Source organism: Chrysemys picta, chromosome 3, assembly GCF_011386835.1.
Source record: "Chrysemys picta bellii isolate R12L10 chromosome 3, ASM1138683v2, whole genome shotgun sequence".
NCBI classification, from domain to species: Eukaryota; Metazoa; Chordata; order Testudines; family Emydidae; genus Chrysemys; species Chrysemys picta.
The window spans coordinates 109,092,607-109,109,069 of NC_088793.1; the positions used below are offsets into that span (position 1 = coordinate 109,092,607).

Sequence of the window (16,463 nt, forward strand, 5' to 3'; positions counted from 1 at the left end):
AATGAAAAATTTCAGAGTAGTTCAGGTCCAAAATATGGGTTTTGTCCCCCCCAGCTTGTCCTGTTCTACCTTCTGCCCTGAAGTCAAGAAGTACATCTGGTGCATGCTAGCCGATCCTTGGAAAGCTCACTGGTAAGCTTTTTAGATGGTGAAATGTGACCAATATTGCACCCCAGTGTTGAGCCCAGGGTCTCTGTTTCTTTGGGTAGGTGTCTTCTTCCAATACATTTATCATATCATCCCAAGTATAGACTCTGATTCTTCTGATATGAAAGGTGTTATTCTGTTCATTATTATATCAGGCATTCTCCACAAAGGGTTTTACTTAGATGGCCACTTAGAAGGTTAGCACACACTCATCTGAAATATCCATTGTATGTCTGTCCCCTCAATCCAGTCAGGATTCTTTGTTGCTTTGAGCAATTAGTTTTGGATGTTGTTTTTCCTACTCAATTTAAACAGTTCTTTTGATGATGTGTATATGCACTGTGTCCACACCAGACATCCCTCTTCCCCCTTGCACCTCCTAACTTTCCAACCAACCGGGGGAAATTTCATGGAGAGCCTAATGTAGACAAGGACTGCTTGGCTCCCAGCACAAATACATTTTACTTCTAAATAAGCAGCTCTCCTCCAAGGTATGTCTGCTTTTTGCATATTAATTGCCCTGGCTGGAGGTTTTAACTTGAGTTCAAATTCCTGTCTGCCTCATATCTGAATTTTAAAAGATTAATATTTCCAATAGTAACACTGTGATGATCTAGTCTGACCCTCTGTATACATATGCCATAAACTTTTCCCAGCTAGGACTCCCAATGTTCTTCTATAGGCCTCTCTTAACTATTTTGTATAAATGTCTTAATTCTGCTCTCTATAAAATATGACAGATTTGTGGTGATCTCTCTCAAAGACTGAAACTTTTTTTTACAGTAGGGATTTAAATATGCTCTTGTATTGTGCTCATGCATGAGAACTAAGGACTGATTCTGACCAGTCAAGTTTCCAAGCTAATGAAAATCCAAAAGGTAAAAGGAGACAAACATCAAAAATTATGAAAAGTTAATTATTTCCAAATGAAAGAATTTTTAAAATAATCTAAAGTGATATTAAAGCAGATATATATATATATATATAAAAATCCAGTGGATCAAATTCATCCCTGATGTAACTCCATTGTTATAAATTTATATGGCCCATCGTTTTTATGTTGATGGTGTCCTTTTAAATATGTATTCAAAAAAGTTTTTTACAATCCTTACAGTTTACCATAACTCAGAAGTTACCACACATTTCCTGTTTATTTTGACAATATTTAAAGAATATTTAATATTTGTACAATATAGCATTTATTTATCTACTGTGACAGACCCAGACCAGTGGGGTACAGGAGTCTGGTAGAGGGCAACTATACTGGTCACTGGATGAGTAGTTTTCTGTTCCCTGAGTGACCAGAGAAAGGGGCTGCACTAGAGTAATCAGGAACCTGCTAGAACCAGTTAAGGCAGGCAGGCTAATTAGGACACCTGGAGCCAATTAAGAAGAAGCTGCTAGAATCAATTAAGGCAGGCTAATCAGGGCACCTGGGTTTTAAAAGGAGCTCACTTCAGTTTGTGATGTGAGTGTGAGGAGCTGGGAGCAAGAGGTGCAAGGAGTGAGTGGTGCTGGAGGACTGAGGAGCACAAGCATTATTAGACACCAGGAGGAAGGTCCTGTAGTGAGAATAAGGAAGGTGTTTGGAGGAGGCCATGGGGAAGTAGCCCAGGGAGTTGTAGCTGTTACAGGAGGCACTATAGACAGCTGTAGTCCACAGGGCCCTGGGCTGGAACCCGGAGTAGAGGGTGGGCCTGGGTTCCTCCCAATTGACCTGGACTGTGGGTTCTTCCAGAGGGGAAGGTCGCTGGGCTGTTTCCCAACCCACATGGTGAATCTCTGAGGCAAGAAAATCTGCCAATAAGTGCAGGACCCACCAAGATAGAGGAGGAACTTTGTCACACTACTAATAACTCTACAAAACTGCCTAAGTTCTAAATGGGAGGAGTTCACTATTAAATCTGTATTTGAATAACTGTTCTTGACCTTCTGCTGGTATATCTTGATAGCTACCAGGCTATGATAAAGCTTTTCCTATTATAAAGTTGCACACACTTTGTATGAGTCCCAATATTAAATATCATAGCCTTTCTTTATAACTTGTGGCTATGATATTTAGGATCATAATTGAATCTAAATGCCTAAAAGGAGGAATAATTCTTTTACACTTCCGCAGAAAAGAGAATGGAGAAGATTTTGAAGTGAAGCAGAAGGGGACAGAATAGTTCTAGGGATAATACTTGTTTTATTTATTATAATAGAGTTCCTTATTCAGTATTGGAAGAAAGTGGTTCTGTGATTTTTTTTTTTTATTTTTTTTATCATTGTCAGTTCACAGACAGCTACCTACCGACTCCTAAAGGAAGAGGCTGTGGTGGAAGTATCTGGTAACACAGGAATCTAGTTAAGGAGATTAGTATTTGTTTATAATAGACAAGACAGTTATTTTCACTTTTTCTATATATTAGTTATTTACATTTTTAAAAAAAACTTTGGAAATTACTTCTGAAAGCTTATTTTTTTTAATATAACGTGTCTGTAAATATTTGTTAGACTTGTAATGAAATATTTGTTCTTCCCTAACGTAGTGGTTACTGCCCTTAATTTTCAGAGCAGTCATTGGGAAATGAGATAGCTCTAGGTCCGATCTGACCACCTTTGAAACACACTACTAACATGTTTAGCAGTATAAGGACATAACACTTAGCAACAAATCCTGTTAAACAAAAATAAGGTCTATTTGATGGCAGTGACCTTTTTTAATCTCTAAAAGGAAAAAACTGCTACCCTGTTATCACCAGCTAATAGACCTGCTTTGGAGGCTTACCCATCATGCAATCTCAGCAATAGTCTTTGTGGAGTTTTTCACCTTCACAGAAATCCTTGCAGACTATTGACAAATTTTGCAAAGTATGCTGGATATTTACATAACATAGGGGACATAAATGCCTTTGACAAATTTTATCAGGGTCACCAGCGGTAGACAGAGTAGTCATATGTTCTCATTGTCAAGATAACTAACTCCAAAAATAAGCATAAGTTCTCAAAAATTATCCTGTGCACTAGATCTTGTCAAGGTAGGAAACAAACCTGAAGTTACAAGAAGGTTTTGGAAATGATGTGAAAAACAAGTGTTAAGACTTTTAAATCAATGAATTACAGCTATTATTTCTAAGAGACAGTATAGCCAAAACAGCTTTTCATAGAGTTTAAGACCAAAAGGAACTATTCGATCATCCAGTCTGACATCCTGTATATCACAGGCCATTAAATTTCACCCAGTTAACTCTATATTGAGTGCAGTAACTTGTGTTTGGCTAAAGCAGGGGTCGACAACCTTCGGCACGCAGCCATCAGGGTAATCCGCTGGCGGGCTGCGAGACATTTTGTTTACATTGACCGTTCGCAGGCACAGCCCCCCACAGCTCCCAGTGGCCGCAGTTCACCATTCCCGGCCAATGGGAGCTGTGGGAAGCGCAGCCACTGCTTCCGGCAGCTCCCATTGACCGGGAATGGCGAACCATGCCCACTGGGAGCTGTGCCTGTGGACAGTCAACGTGAACAAAATGTCTCGCAGCCCACAGTGGATTACCCTGATGGGCAGTGTGCCGAAGGTTGCCGACCCTGGACTAAAGCATATCCTCCAGAAATGCATTCAGTCTTGATCTGAAGAACTCAAGAGACAGAGAATCTACCACTTCCTTTGGCAGTTCGTTTCAGTGGTTAATCCAACTGCTTGTTAAAAATTTGTGCCTAATTTCTAATTTGAATTTGTCTGGCTTCAGCTTCCAGACATTGGTTTTTGTTCTGCCTTTCTTTACTATATTAAAGAACTTTTCATTACCTAGTATTTTTTCCCTCTGACGGTACTTATACACTGTAATCAAGTGACCTCTCAAACTTTTTATTTTATTTATTTATTTTTGATAATCTGAACAGATTAAGTCTCTCACTGTAGGGCATTTTCTCCATCCCTCAAATTTTTGTGGCTCTTTTCTACACCTTCTCCAATTATTTCCACATCTTTTTTTAAAAAGTGGACATCATAGCTGTATGTAGCATTCCAGTATCGGTCTCACCAGTGCTGTATACAGAGGTAAAATCACCTCCATACTCCTACTAATTACTCCCCTGTTTATACATCCCAAGATCGCATTAGCCCTTTTTGCCAGAGTATTGCACTGGCAACCCATGTTGAGTTGCTTGTATATTCTAATCCTTAGATTCTTTTCAGAGTCACTGCTTTCCAGGATACAGACCTCCACTCTGCATTCCTCCTTCCTAGAAATATAACTTTGCTTTTGGTTGTATTAAAACACATTTTGTTTGACTTGGCCCAGTTTACCAGATTGTTCTGCATGACTGCTGTCCTTATTATTATTTACCACTCCACCAATCTTTGTGTCATCTGCAAATTTTATCAGCAGTGAATTTATATTTACTTCCAGTTCACTGATGAAAATATTGAATAGCATCAGATTTAGGATCAATCCCTGCAGAACCCCACTAGAAAATCTCCCTCCTATTCTATGATGATTCCTTGTTGACAACTACTTCTTGAGATCTGTCAATTAACCAGTTCTTCATCCATTAAACACATGCTATATTTATATTGTATAGTGATAACTTTTTAATCAGAATGCCATGTGGTATTAAGTCAAATGCCTTACAAAAATCTACAAAAAGAAGAACAGGAGTACTTGTGGCACCTTAGAGACTAACAAATTTATGAGGTTGATGGATTTCCACTCCATACGGCTAAATGCAGTGCCTTGCATAATGACAGGTTTCAGAGTAGCAGCCATGTTAGTCTGTATCCGCAAAAAGAAGAACAGGAGTACAAAAATCTAAATACTCTTATTGCATCTACACAGTTACCTTTATCAACCAAACTTGTAATCTCGTCAAAGAATAAAATCAGATTTATTTGACAAGACCTTTTTTCCATAAAACTATGTTGACTGATATTAATTATATTAATATCCTTTAATTCTCTATTAACTGAATGTCATCAGTTTTTCCATTATTTTGTCTGGGGGTGATGTTAGATTAACTGTCCTATAGCTATCTGAGATATCCCATTTACCCTTTTTGGTTACTTGCACAGCAAAAGGACTCTTCCAGACTTCTGGAATTACACAGATATTCCAAGATTTATTAAATTAAAATCAGCAAGCCAGAGATCTCATCAGCCAACTCTTCTTTTGGGTGCAAATTATACAATCCTGCTCATTTAAAAAGTTTATTCCTAATAGATGTTACTTAACATCCTCCTTATTTACTAAAGGACTGGAAAGTACTTCATCATTTACATGTGATATGAGTACTTCATCCCGCTTCTTTCTAAATACAGAATAGAAATATGTATTGAGTATTTCTAACTTTTCTGCATCATTACTAAGAATTTTACTATCACCATCTAGTAATGGGTTTATAACATTGCTAGGATTTGTTTTGTTCTTAATATACTTAAGCTCCTTATTGTCCTTAGTCCTGACAGCTATGGAAAATTCCCTGACATCTTTAGCTTCCCTTATCAATTTTCTGCACACCATAACTTCTAATTTATATGGGTTGCTATCTATTTCCCCATTTGATAGATGTTGCTTTTAGTCAAAGTTATCATCTTTTTTTGGCCATTTAATAAACTCTTCTTAAAGAATTCCCAATTTTCATTGACATTTTTCTGTTTACATTTTTCCTCCCAATCAATTTTGTTCATGATTTTCCTCAGCTTTCAGAAATTAACCCTCTGAAGCACCATATATAATATATACATTAGGGCTGTCAAGTGATGAAGAAAATTAATCATGCGATTAATTGTGCGATTAATTCTGCTGTTAAACAATAATAGAATATCATTTATATTTAAATTTAAAACATTTTCGATGTTTTCTACATTTTCAAATATATTTATTTCAATTATGACACAGAATACAAAATGTGCAGTGCTCACTTTATATTTATTTTTTATTACAAATATTTGCACTGAAAAAAACAAAAGAAATAGTATTTTTCAGTTTCCCCATTACAAGAACTGTAGTGCAATCTCTTTAATATGAAAGTTGAACTTACAAATATAGAATTGTGTACAAAAAAAACTGCATTCAAAAATAAAACCATGTAAAACTTTAGAGCCTACAAGTCCACTCAGTCCTACTTCTTATTCAGCCAATCGCTCAGACAAACAAGTTTGTTTACATTTGCAGGAGATAATGCTGCCTGCTTCTTGTTTACAAGGTCATCCGAAAGTGAGAACAGGCGTTCTCCTAGCACTGTTGTAACTGGAGTCACAAGATATTTACGTGCCAGATGTGCTAAAGATTCATATGTCCCTTCATGCTTCAACCACCATTCCAGAGGACATGTGTCCATGCTGATGATGGGTTCTGCTCAATAACGATCCAAAACAATGCAGACCAATGCATGTACATTTTCTTCATCTGAGTCAGATGCCACTAGCAGAAGGTTGATTTTCTTTTTTGATGGCTCAGGTTCTGTAGTTTCTGCATCGGAATTTCCTCTTTTAAGACATCTGAAAGCATGCTTCATACCTCGTCCCTCTCAAATTTTGGAAGGCACTTCAGATTCTTAAACCTTGGGTCGAGTGCTGTAGCATCTTTAGAAATCTCACATTGGTACCTTCTTTGCATTTTGTCAAATCTGAAAGTGTTCTTAAAATGAACAACATGTGCTGGGTCATCATCAGAGACTGCTATAACGTGAACTATATGGCAGAATGGAGGTAAAACAGAGCAGGAGGCATACAATTCTCCCCCAAGGAGTTCAGTCACAAATTTAATAACTCATTATTTTTTTAATGAGCATCATCAACATGGAAGCATGTCCTCTGGAATGGTGGCTGAAGCACTAAGGGGCATCCGAATGTTTAGCATATTTGACACCTTGATATACCAGCTACAAAAGTGCTATGTGAACACCTGTTCTCACTTGCAGGTGACATTGTAAATAAGAAGGGGGCAGCGTTATCTCCCGTAAATGTAAACAAACTTGTTTGTCTTAGCAGTTAGCTGAACGAGAAGTAGGACTGAGTGGACTTGTAGGCGCTGAAGTTTTACACTGTTTTGTTTTTGAGTGCAGTTATATAACAAAAAAAATCTACATTTGTAAGTTGCACTTTCACACTAAAGTAATTCACTTCATTCAAGTACTGAAGTGCAATTTAAAAATACTATTTCTTTTGTTTACAAATATATGCACTGTAAAACGATGATCAAAATAATATAAAGTGAGCACTGTGCACTTTGTATTCTGTGTTGTAATTGAAGTCAATATATTTGAAAATGTAGAAAAACATCCAAAAATATGTAATTTAATTTGGGATATTAAAACTGCTATTAATTGTGATTTAATTTTTAAATTGTGATTAATTTTTTGAGTTAATCATGTGATTTAACTGTGATTAATCGATAGCCCTAATATATATATATATATAGCCGTTTGGGACTCTCCTCTGCCCACATTGAAAGTAATCAGGACATGATCACTAGTCTCAGGCAATCACCATCTTCCAATCCAGTGATTAGTTCATCTTTATTCATCTTAATTCATGAATACAGCTTTGTCCTAATCACTCCAGATATTGCCAAAACTCTCCCCCATAGCCACACCACATATGCAGAATCTGAAGTACACAGAGCCTTTTTCTTTTGTTAGGAATATAGTGTATGTAGGTGGGAAATCATGGAAAAACTGCCAAAAACATCCAGCTATGGTGAAATTAGCGACTCTCAATAATCCTGATCCTACAAGATGCAGCACAAGAGTAGTCCCTTATACCAGCATAGAGTACTGTGGAAATCAGTGGGGTTCTGCATGGATCCAGGAGTTCTCCTATATGGAGCATCTTGTGGGGTCAGGGTCAGTTATTTTAGTCTCCATTTTTTAACATACCAGGTAAGTTCAGGACATCCAGTACACCTCTACCCCAATATAACGCGACCCGATATAACACAAATTTGGATATAATGTGGTAAAGCAGTGCTCCGGCGGGGGTGGGGGGGCTGCCCACTCCGGTGGATCAAAACAAGTTCGATGTAACGTGGTTTCACCTATAACGTGGTAAGATCTTTTGGCTCCCGAGGACAGCATTATATTGGGATAGAGGTGTATTTAACTTTGATGTCTTTTACAATTAAAATATGGGTATGTTTTGGGCTGTGGGGAAATGGTTGGTAATGGATTTGGGCTTCTAGTGGCATCAGGAGGTTCTACTAATTAAACTTTATTTTTCTGAATGTATCTTTAGTTAAGATTTTTTAAAAACAAAATAAAACCCTTCCTAAGACCCTACCCATTTAGAAAGTACAGGGAGCCCTGAGGAGAAGTATAATGCCTCTCTCTGTGTGTACTTGTGCTGTGATTGCTATTCCATCCTATAACTAGCACCACCAGAACACAGAGAACTCAATCCTTTGAGGTGGGGGAGATAAAGAGGGGGGATAAAACCACTAAAGAAAACCAGACCTTGTTAAATTTAAGTACCATGTCTAAGTACTTTACCCGTTCTCCTTCAAGCCCTATAGGATCATTTAACATTGACCCCTTTATGTTAGAGGAGAGTAGCTTAAAACTACAAACTGTTCCTGTGATGGTCTCTGTGTGGCTGTACCAGCATGGGACTCCCTCCCCGTGACCTTTGACCCCCCATAATCTGCATAGAGGAATGACAGGCATTCAGTTGAGCAGGAACAGTCGTGAGCTGGGCTGCAGCCGGAGGAGGTGGACTTACAAACCAGCCTGCGAGAGGCAGAAGTTCCAGTCGGGTAGTAAAACAGCAAGCCCAGGGAAAAGGTGAAATGAACCCTTGGAAATGTCTGTGGCAGAGAATACATGACCAAAGGACCAAGAGAGCTGCATGATTGTTGGACACCGGCCCTCTTAAAGGTTAAGAAATGGGCCAGACCTCAGTCTCCTCTCTGTCTGAGCAAGCCAGCGGTGAGTAGCCCTGTAAAGCAACAAGCGAGCAAGCCATTCCGCCGGACTCCCCACGGGGGGTGTTGGGTGCGCTCTAGAACTGCTAATTTCTCAGGTGAAGAAAAGTCAAATTGCAGTGAGTGAAACAAGCTGCAGCGTGTCTAATTCCCTTAGATGGACGGAACAGCAGCGCTGCACCAAATTCTTTGTCAAGAAAAAGTAGAATGCCTTTGGGGTTGCATGCAGCAGAGTTTATCTTAAAGGCACAGGGCACTCTTTTCCTAAAAGCATGCCTTAGTTTGGCATTATTTGAATACCCCTTTACTGATTTAACCTTGGTTAGATCTGGAACTACCCTTTTTGAAAATAAAAAGTTAACTTGATCATCATATATATCTATAGCTCAGGGAATCACACATTCCTTACTGTTACTTTTTTTTCTTTTAAGCAGAAACTGTTTGTCTAAGATGCAAGAAAAGAGTGCTTTTGTTCTGTTTTGAAACATACAGAAAAGAACAGTATGCAATGGAGTTCTGCTGTCTACAGCGCTTCTTAACGCCTATTCTAAATGTATTAGCTTTGGTTTAATGCATATATTTCCTTCTGTTTTTCCCCCCCGCTCTGCTTCCACAGAATACAAACACTGTCTAGCCGTAACAAAGGTTTTTAATTCTGCACTAATATATATTCTCTTTACTCATCATTCATTTGAATTTTTTAAAAAGCCATCAAGAAGGCACAACTTTCATGTAACCAAAGTGTTTCTCTGAAAACATTAACAGGCTCTCTCTGAGTTGCAATGCACTGTTTCTTTCCTCTCCCCCGCTCCGCCCCTGCAATTTTTTTTTTAATTAAAAAAAGAAAGGAAGGAAGGGGACCTCTGGCACTTATCCCAGCAGTATGGATAGAACCCACCCATCTGTTTGCTCTTGGCTCTCTGACATTTTATGTGTAAGCTGACTATTAAAAGAAATAACATTAGTGGAATTTTTTTAAAATTTTGGTTGTTTCCAAATTAACTTTTTGAAGAATAATATTATATATTTGATATTTTGGGGCAGAAGCATGTTGATATAACCTGGTGTGTTTTAGTTACTGAACAAAAGATCAGCTAACCCCAACAATAATAAAAGAGAAGGGAATGTAGAATCTAAATTAATACCAGCAAGGTTTGAAATTTCCAATAAAAATTTCACTGTGCTCAGAGCTTTTTCTTTAACACCTCTTACTCTTGTCATCGTTTAACATAAGCAAACAAACATAAACTGTGGAGAGGCTGACCACTCTGTGTACTTTGCATTTATTTCCAAGTGTGTTTAGTGATACAGATATGGAAACCTTTTGCAAATCAAGAGACTATACATCAAACTCTCTTTTCCCTTCTTTACTGTCAGTTTATTCATGGTGCTGTGGGGTAGAAGAGAACATTTTCCAGAAAACCTCCATATTTTCATTAAAAGTATATCATGTTGCAGATGGTACAGTTTTTTTCAGTTCCCACCATGCACGAGCCTAGTAAAATTATTGGTGTAAGAAAACTTTGATTATTCCTTCTCTTGACCCACTTCATCTTCTATGACGATATGTTAGAGAAATTTTTTAGCCATATTTTTAAAGGTTTCACCCAACAGCGAACACATTAGAATTTCATCAAGATAGCTGTTAGGAAACAAATTTAAGAAAATGGAAGCCTTAGATAAAGTTTTTGTTAACTTTTTGAACACATTTTTGTAAAGGAAGTTTATGTGTAAATGTGTTTTGGGTGTGGTTAGGTGACGGAGTTTGTATATCTTGAAACATGTTACTTGTGTCTATATTCTCCCGGGTGCACACTAATGAAGAATAATTGTACTGGTTTTATAACTAATTTTAAAAAATCTCAGAATCCTCTTTTAATTGAAAACAGCATTTTCACTTCAGAGCAACAGTAGAAAACCAGCTGGACAATGTACTTTTTGATGGTACTTTGTGGTGCTGCAGATGCGTTATGATAATTGTGAAAATTTTAACTGACAAGCATACTATCCTTATGATTTTTGAGTTAGAGGTAGCTTTGTCTGAATACTCTAGTAATATAACATTGATGCAGCTTTCAGAAAGTTTCACAAAACTGCAGTAAGCTTCTGAAAATGTCTGGGAAGTATATTTTCAGCAAGAAACCCTTGAGATAAATATGTGGGTGGGTAGGTCCTATAGAGTCTGTTTTTCTATCTAGTCTATTTTACAGGTCTGGTTTGGATGCTTAAAAGGTCATAAGCTTTTGGGGCCAAATCCTGTTCCACTGAAGTCAATGAAATGACTTCCTCTTGACTCCAATGGAGCTGGGTTGCCCCCTCATGAATAGACAGTCCAAAAATCTTCATTCAGTTTGGCATACCAGCCAGCTACAAGCTGTATAAACCATTGACAGTTGCTAGAGATTAGAGAGTTAAAGGAGAGCTTTACTGTTTATACACCGGGCTGATAATCTTTTTTAAGCTAAGGAATCAATAGGGCATTCAGACCCTTAGCCAACCAAGCAAAAGCAACTGTGAAAGAGCATACCCTGGCCTGGGGCTGCAATGAGGGTTGCCAACCCTCCAGGATCATCCTGGAGTCTCCAGGAATTAAAGATTACTCTTTAATTAAAGATTGTCATGTGATGAAACCTCCAGGAATACATCCAACCAAAATTGGCAACCCTACTCCAACCTCTTTCTCATCCAAGCTAACATTTAGGATCTGATTGTGCAGTACGATTTCCTAGTGCAGACTGTTGTGCCTGTGTGGAGTTAAGGGTACCAGAGGTCTGAACTACAGGATCACATTTCAGAATTGAGGCCTTAGATTTGCTCAAGAAGCAGAAATTTGTTCAGTACAGAAAAAAATTAAAATGAAGGTTCCAGAGGGTTCTTGCCCAGAAAATGGGAAGTATCAGTTGTAATGTCCTACATTTATTTATTTATTTTATTTTAAATCAAAAGATTTTTTTTTTTAAAGGGGTGGGGAGAGGACCCTGAAAAGTAAGTTTGTTTGGTATTTATCTGGAAATGTGTGTTTAAAATGAATAGACCCAAGAAAGGAGAGCCCCAAATAAATTTTGAGTGTTTCCCATGAGTGTCTTGCAAGATCAGGGTCTAAACCTAAAACCAGAGGTAGCATCAATTCTGCAACAGGTTGCCCTTTCCCGTCTGCACTTCCATGTCTCCCATCCATAACCATATCTCCCAAACCTCCATCATCTTATACAGCGATGCTCCCTAGCACCTTACATTATCTAGACATTGTCAGCGAGAGAGAAAACTATTTTGGACATCAAACTTGCTACAAAAATAAAATCACTTGTTGTGGCCCAGACTCAGCAAAGTACTTAATGGGACTTATGCACATGTTTAAGGTGACACACCTTTATTTATTTATTTATTTTCTTAAACCACTCACTATTTTTTCTTTGCGTAAATATATCTTCCCTCCCTGTAATTTTAGTGTCTCTTTCCCTCTGGTTAGCTTATTTCTTTTACTCTTTCTTCTCATTAAGGGCCTGTTTCTGCTCTCATTGATTCTGTTTACACACATTGCCTTCACTGGTGTTAGTTCAGGTTTACACTGGTGTAAAAGAGAGGAGGATCAGATCTGGAATCTGTTCTTTCCCCTAACCCAGAGGCAGTCAAACTGCAGTCTGCAGACCACTGGCAGAGCAGTTGCTGGCTGTCTTTAGAGAGCTGGCTGGTCACATGGAGCTGGCTTCTCCACCTTTGCTCCAGCTGCTCAAACACATTTAAAAGGTTTTTCTAAAGTTCTTCTTCCATGTAGGCCCTTGCTCTAGCTGTATCGAGGATGCTCTGTAAATGTCAATGGTAGAAAAAGTGGGCAGTGCAGTTGTAAAAGGCGAGGGGGACAGTGGGTCCAGTAGACAACCTCTGTGTTGAAACGTGGCCCACACTGTAAACAAAGTTTGAGAACATCCTGCCTTAGTTCCTCTTCCTTCCTCCTCTCTGATCTTTCCCCAGGCCTGACAGGACTTGCCAAATCAGCGCTCTGTTCCCATTCACTGAGTGGCATTCAGGGACTTAGCTTTGCACTCAAGAACTGATCAGTACAACTATCACTTCTGCTTTCTGCCCAGCAGATCAGTGGCTTTCAAGAAGGGAGAAGAGCTGCTGAGCACAGATGGGAAGCAGCTTTTATAAGTAGTTCTTGTATTGCTTGGTGCCAGCACACGAGGCTGGAGACTTCTCAAATGGAAGAGTGGGAGTCACACTGGGAATGTAGCACTCAAAAGCCCTTATCCTGGAGCTGAAAAACTATAGCCCATTGGATCCTGCTATTTGTTGAGCTTGGCATTCTGTGCAGGCTTTATCACGGGTCAAAAGTTAACTTGTTTCTCAGCCTGCTTATTTTTATCTCTCTTGGGGCTAGGGGCTTCCTGTTAGTTGACACAGCAGTCACATCTTTTCCTATGGCTGGCCAGAGAACTTGCAGCTTGTTTTGACCAGGCAGCAGCAATTTTTTTTCAGAATGCATTGGAAAAGATGGTCTTTGTTTCTGCGAAAGAACAAAGCTGGGTATCAATAAGCAACCCAATTAGATATTGAGTGTCTCTGAAAGCTGTGTAGTGTAGACAAAGCCTATGGAGCAGGGCTGAAACCTGGCTACTGGTGTGCCATGGCTTTAACCATGTCATAGCTTTGGAAATTTTACCCTACATCTCATTTTTTTTAGTATCTCCAAAATGCATATAAAAAGCTAAAGACACATTAGATGTTCATACTTTTTAAGGCCAGAAGGGACTATTAGATCATAACCTGGTCTTCTAAATAACACCCAGTTACCCCTACACGTGGCAGTGACCTACGTAATTTTTGAAAACGAGACTTAGGAATCTAAGTCAGTTAGGTGTGTTTGAAAAATTTTCCCATAATATTTTATATTGCAGTGTTCTGGTACTGCAGTCCATTGAGTACAGACATACGTTCTGGAAATGTCCAGTGCATATTTTGTTCAGAATGTTTGATTCTCCTTTGGGGAGGGGGCGGTGTGTGTGTGTGTGTGTTTGTTTGGGTTTGTCTTTTGTTTTGACTTTAGAATTTGTGAGGACATTTAAAGCTCATGAAAGTAAAGGACTCAGTGCTGATTTTGAGCCAGAGGGATTGCAAGCACGCACATCACAAGGTTTCTCCCATTAACTCTCCCAATGTATCCAAGCCTCAACAAGCTTGCAATTCCACTCTGTAGCTCTTGCACACACAGCCTTCTAACTGTGAAGGATTTTGTGTTAATTTTGGGGTATAGACAAATGGGAATTAGAATGTGACCACAAAATTCATTTTCCTTTGCCAACTAAGTTGAGATTTCAACCCAAGTCTTCAGAAGTGAAAGTCACTGCTTCTCTTCAGTTTTGAACCTTGGCACACACATCTGGTTTTTTACCTGAAAGAAAGATGCTATCTGCCTTGCTGTTTAAGAAAAACTGCACTTCAGAAACATTCTTTTCATTCAACTCTTTCTTTTCAGCCATAAATAAACCGGATTGGACTTCAAGTACAGTAAACAACTTTTCCATTTTTTTCATTCTTATGTCTGGAGTCACAAAAGAGGTGCAGCATAAGAGTACAACTAGGAAGGCTAATAGTTTTGTTGTAATTATGAACAATAGCCGCCTCTATGCTGACTTGAACCAAGTTTTAAACAACATAGGATCGGTAGGATTTTATCTTAATTTTTTTCCCCAGAGGACCAAACAATGGGAAATTTAGGATTGTGCCCTCATAATACTGAGGTTATGGGTACATGATGGACTGTGCCTGTGTTGGCATAGCTATGTTGGCAGAGCCCCTTAGTGTAGCCTAAGAGTACATTGACGGAAGGAATTTTTCTACCAATATAAAAACACCACCTCCCAAAAAGACATGAGCTGTACTGACAGAAACAACCCTCTGTCAGCATAGCTGTGTCTACACTGGGTTTTTTGTTGGCATAACTGTGTCAGTCAGGAGTGTGTTTTCTTCACACCCCAAACAGACACATCTATGCTAGGATACATTTTAAGCATAGACCAAGCCTGAGAATTGGAACTCTATCCTTTTTTGTCTCTTGCACTGTACCCTTATGTAATTATGGATAGGGCCCTACCAAATTCAGGACCATTTTGGTTAATTTCACGGTCGTAGGATTTTAAAAATTGTAAATTTCATGGTTTCAGCTATTTAAATATGAAATTTCATGGTGTTGTAATTGTAGGGGCCCTGACCCACGAAGAAGTTGTGGAGGGGTCACAAGGTTATTGTAGAGGGGTTGTGGTACTGCTACCCTTACTTCTGCGTTGTTGCTGGCGGCAACACTGCCTTCAGAGGTGGGCAGCTGGAGAGCAGAGGCTGCTAGTTGGGAGCCCAGCTCTGAAGGTGGAACTGATGCCAGCAGCAGCACAGAAGTAAGGATGGCATGGTAGGATATTGTCACCCTTACTTCTGCGCTGCTGCATGCGGACCTGGGCCCTCAGTCAGAAGCTGCCACTCTCCGGCTGCCCAGCTCTGCAGGCAGCGGGGCAAAAGTAAGGGTGGCATGGCATAGTATTGCCACCCTTACTTCTGCGCTGCTGCTGGCGGGATGCTGCCTTCAGAGCTGGGCACCCAGCCAACAGCCACTGCTATCCGGCCGCCCAGATCTGAAGGCAGCACAGAAGTAAGGGTGGCAATACCGTGACCCCCTGTAAAATAACCTTGTGACCCCCCCCCATGCAAATCTCTTTTGGGTCAGGACCCCCAATTTGGGAAACCCTGGTCTCTCCCATGAAATATGTATAGTATAAGGTAAAAGCACATAAGACCAGATTTCACAGAGGAGACCAGATGTCACGGTCCATGACGTGTTTTTCATGGACGTAAATTTAGTAGGGCCCTAATTCTGGAGGAATGTATATCTAAAATGTAGGGAGACTACTGTTCTCAATTTTTACTGAATTTTAGCTTCCTTAGTAACATCAGTGAGAAAGTGATCAATTCTGATTATCTGGAGCTTTTGCCTATATGTGGATTTTGGTCTGAACAGGTTTGTTTGAGGTCTGAACCCCTTGTGTTCATATGTTTATTAATCTTGACTTATAAGGACCTAAATTTTTAAAAATTTACTACAATATTGGGTACCCAACTTGGCACTGATTTTTCTGAGATTTTGAGCAGCCACAACTCCAGCTGACATCAGTGGGAGCTGCAGGTGCTCAGACCCGCTGAAGGATCAGTACCTTTGTGTGTCAAATTGGGAAGCCAAAATTAAATACCCACTTTGGAAAATTTAGGTCTCCGTGCCTAAAGCTTTTTGCTGCCAGTCGAGACTAAAGTGTGAACAAATGGACTGGGGGCCTGTGCAAAAAGGGAAGCAGAAATATTGCTGGGAGAAACTGCAGTAACTTCCATACATGCCATCCTCTCCCTGAGCAAAACACTGCACAAGATGCCACA

At 39.3% G+C, this 16,463-nt stretch overlaps 1 protein-coding gene across 8 annotated transcripts in view; it reads left to right on the forward strand.

Annotated features, from left to right (window-relative positions):
* PHACTR2 (phosphatase and actin regulator 2) overlaps nucleotides 1-16,463 on the forward strand; it is a 208,085-nt gene that overhangs the window by 80,863 nt on the left and 110,759 nt on the right. Inside the window, exon 1 of one of the 8 annotated variants that reach the window (XM_005280398.4) lies at nucleotides 8,777-9,048. The exons of 6 other annotated variants lie outside the window; for them this stretch is intronic. In XM_005280398.4, the coding sequence (XP_005280455.2) occupies nucleotides 9,006-9,048 (43 nt within the window). In that variant the 5' untranslated portion in view covers nucleotides 8,777-9,005. Of the gene's footprint in view, nucleotides 1-8,776; nucleotides 9,049-16,463 lie in introns of those variants that run through there. One more of the 8 variants, XM_065590302.1, reaches the window with a different exon arrangement.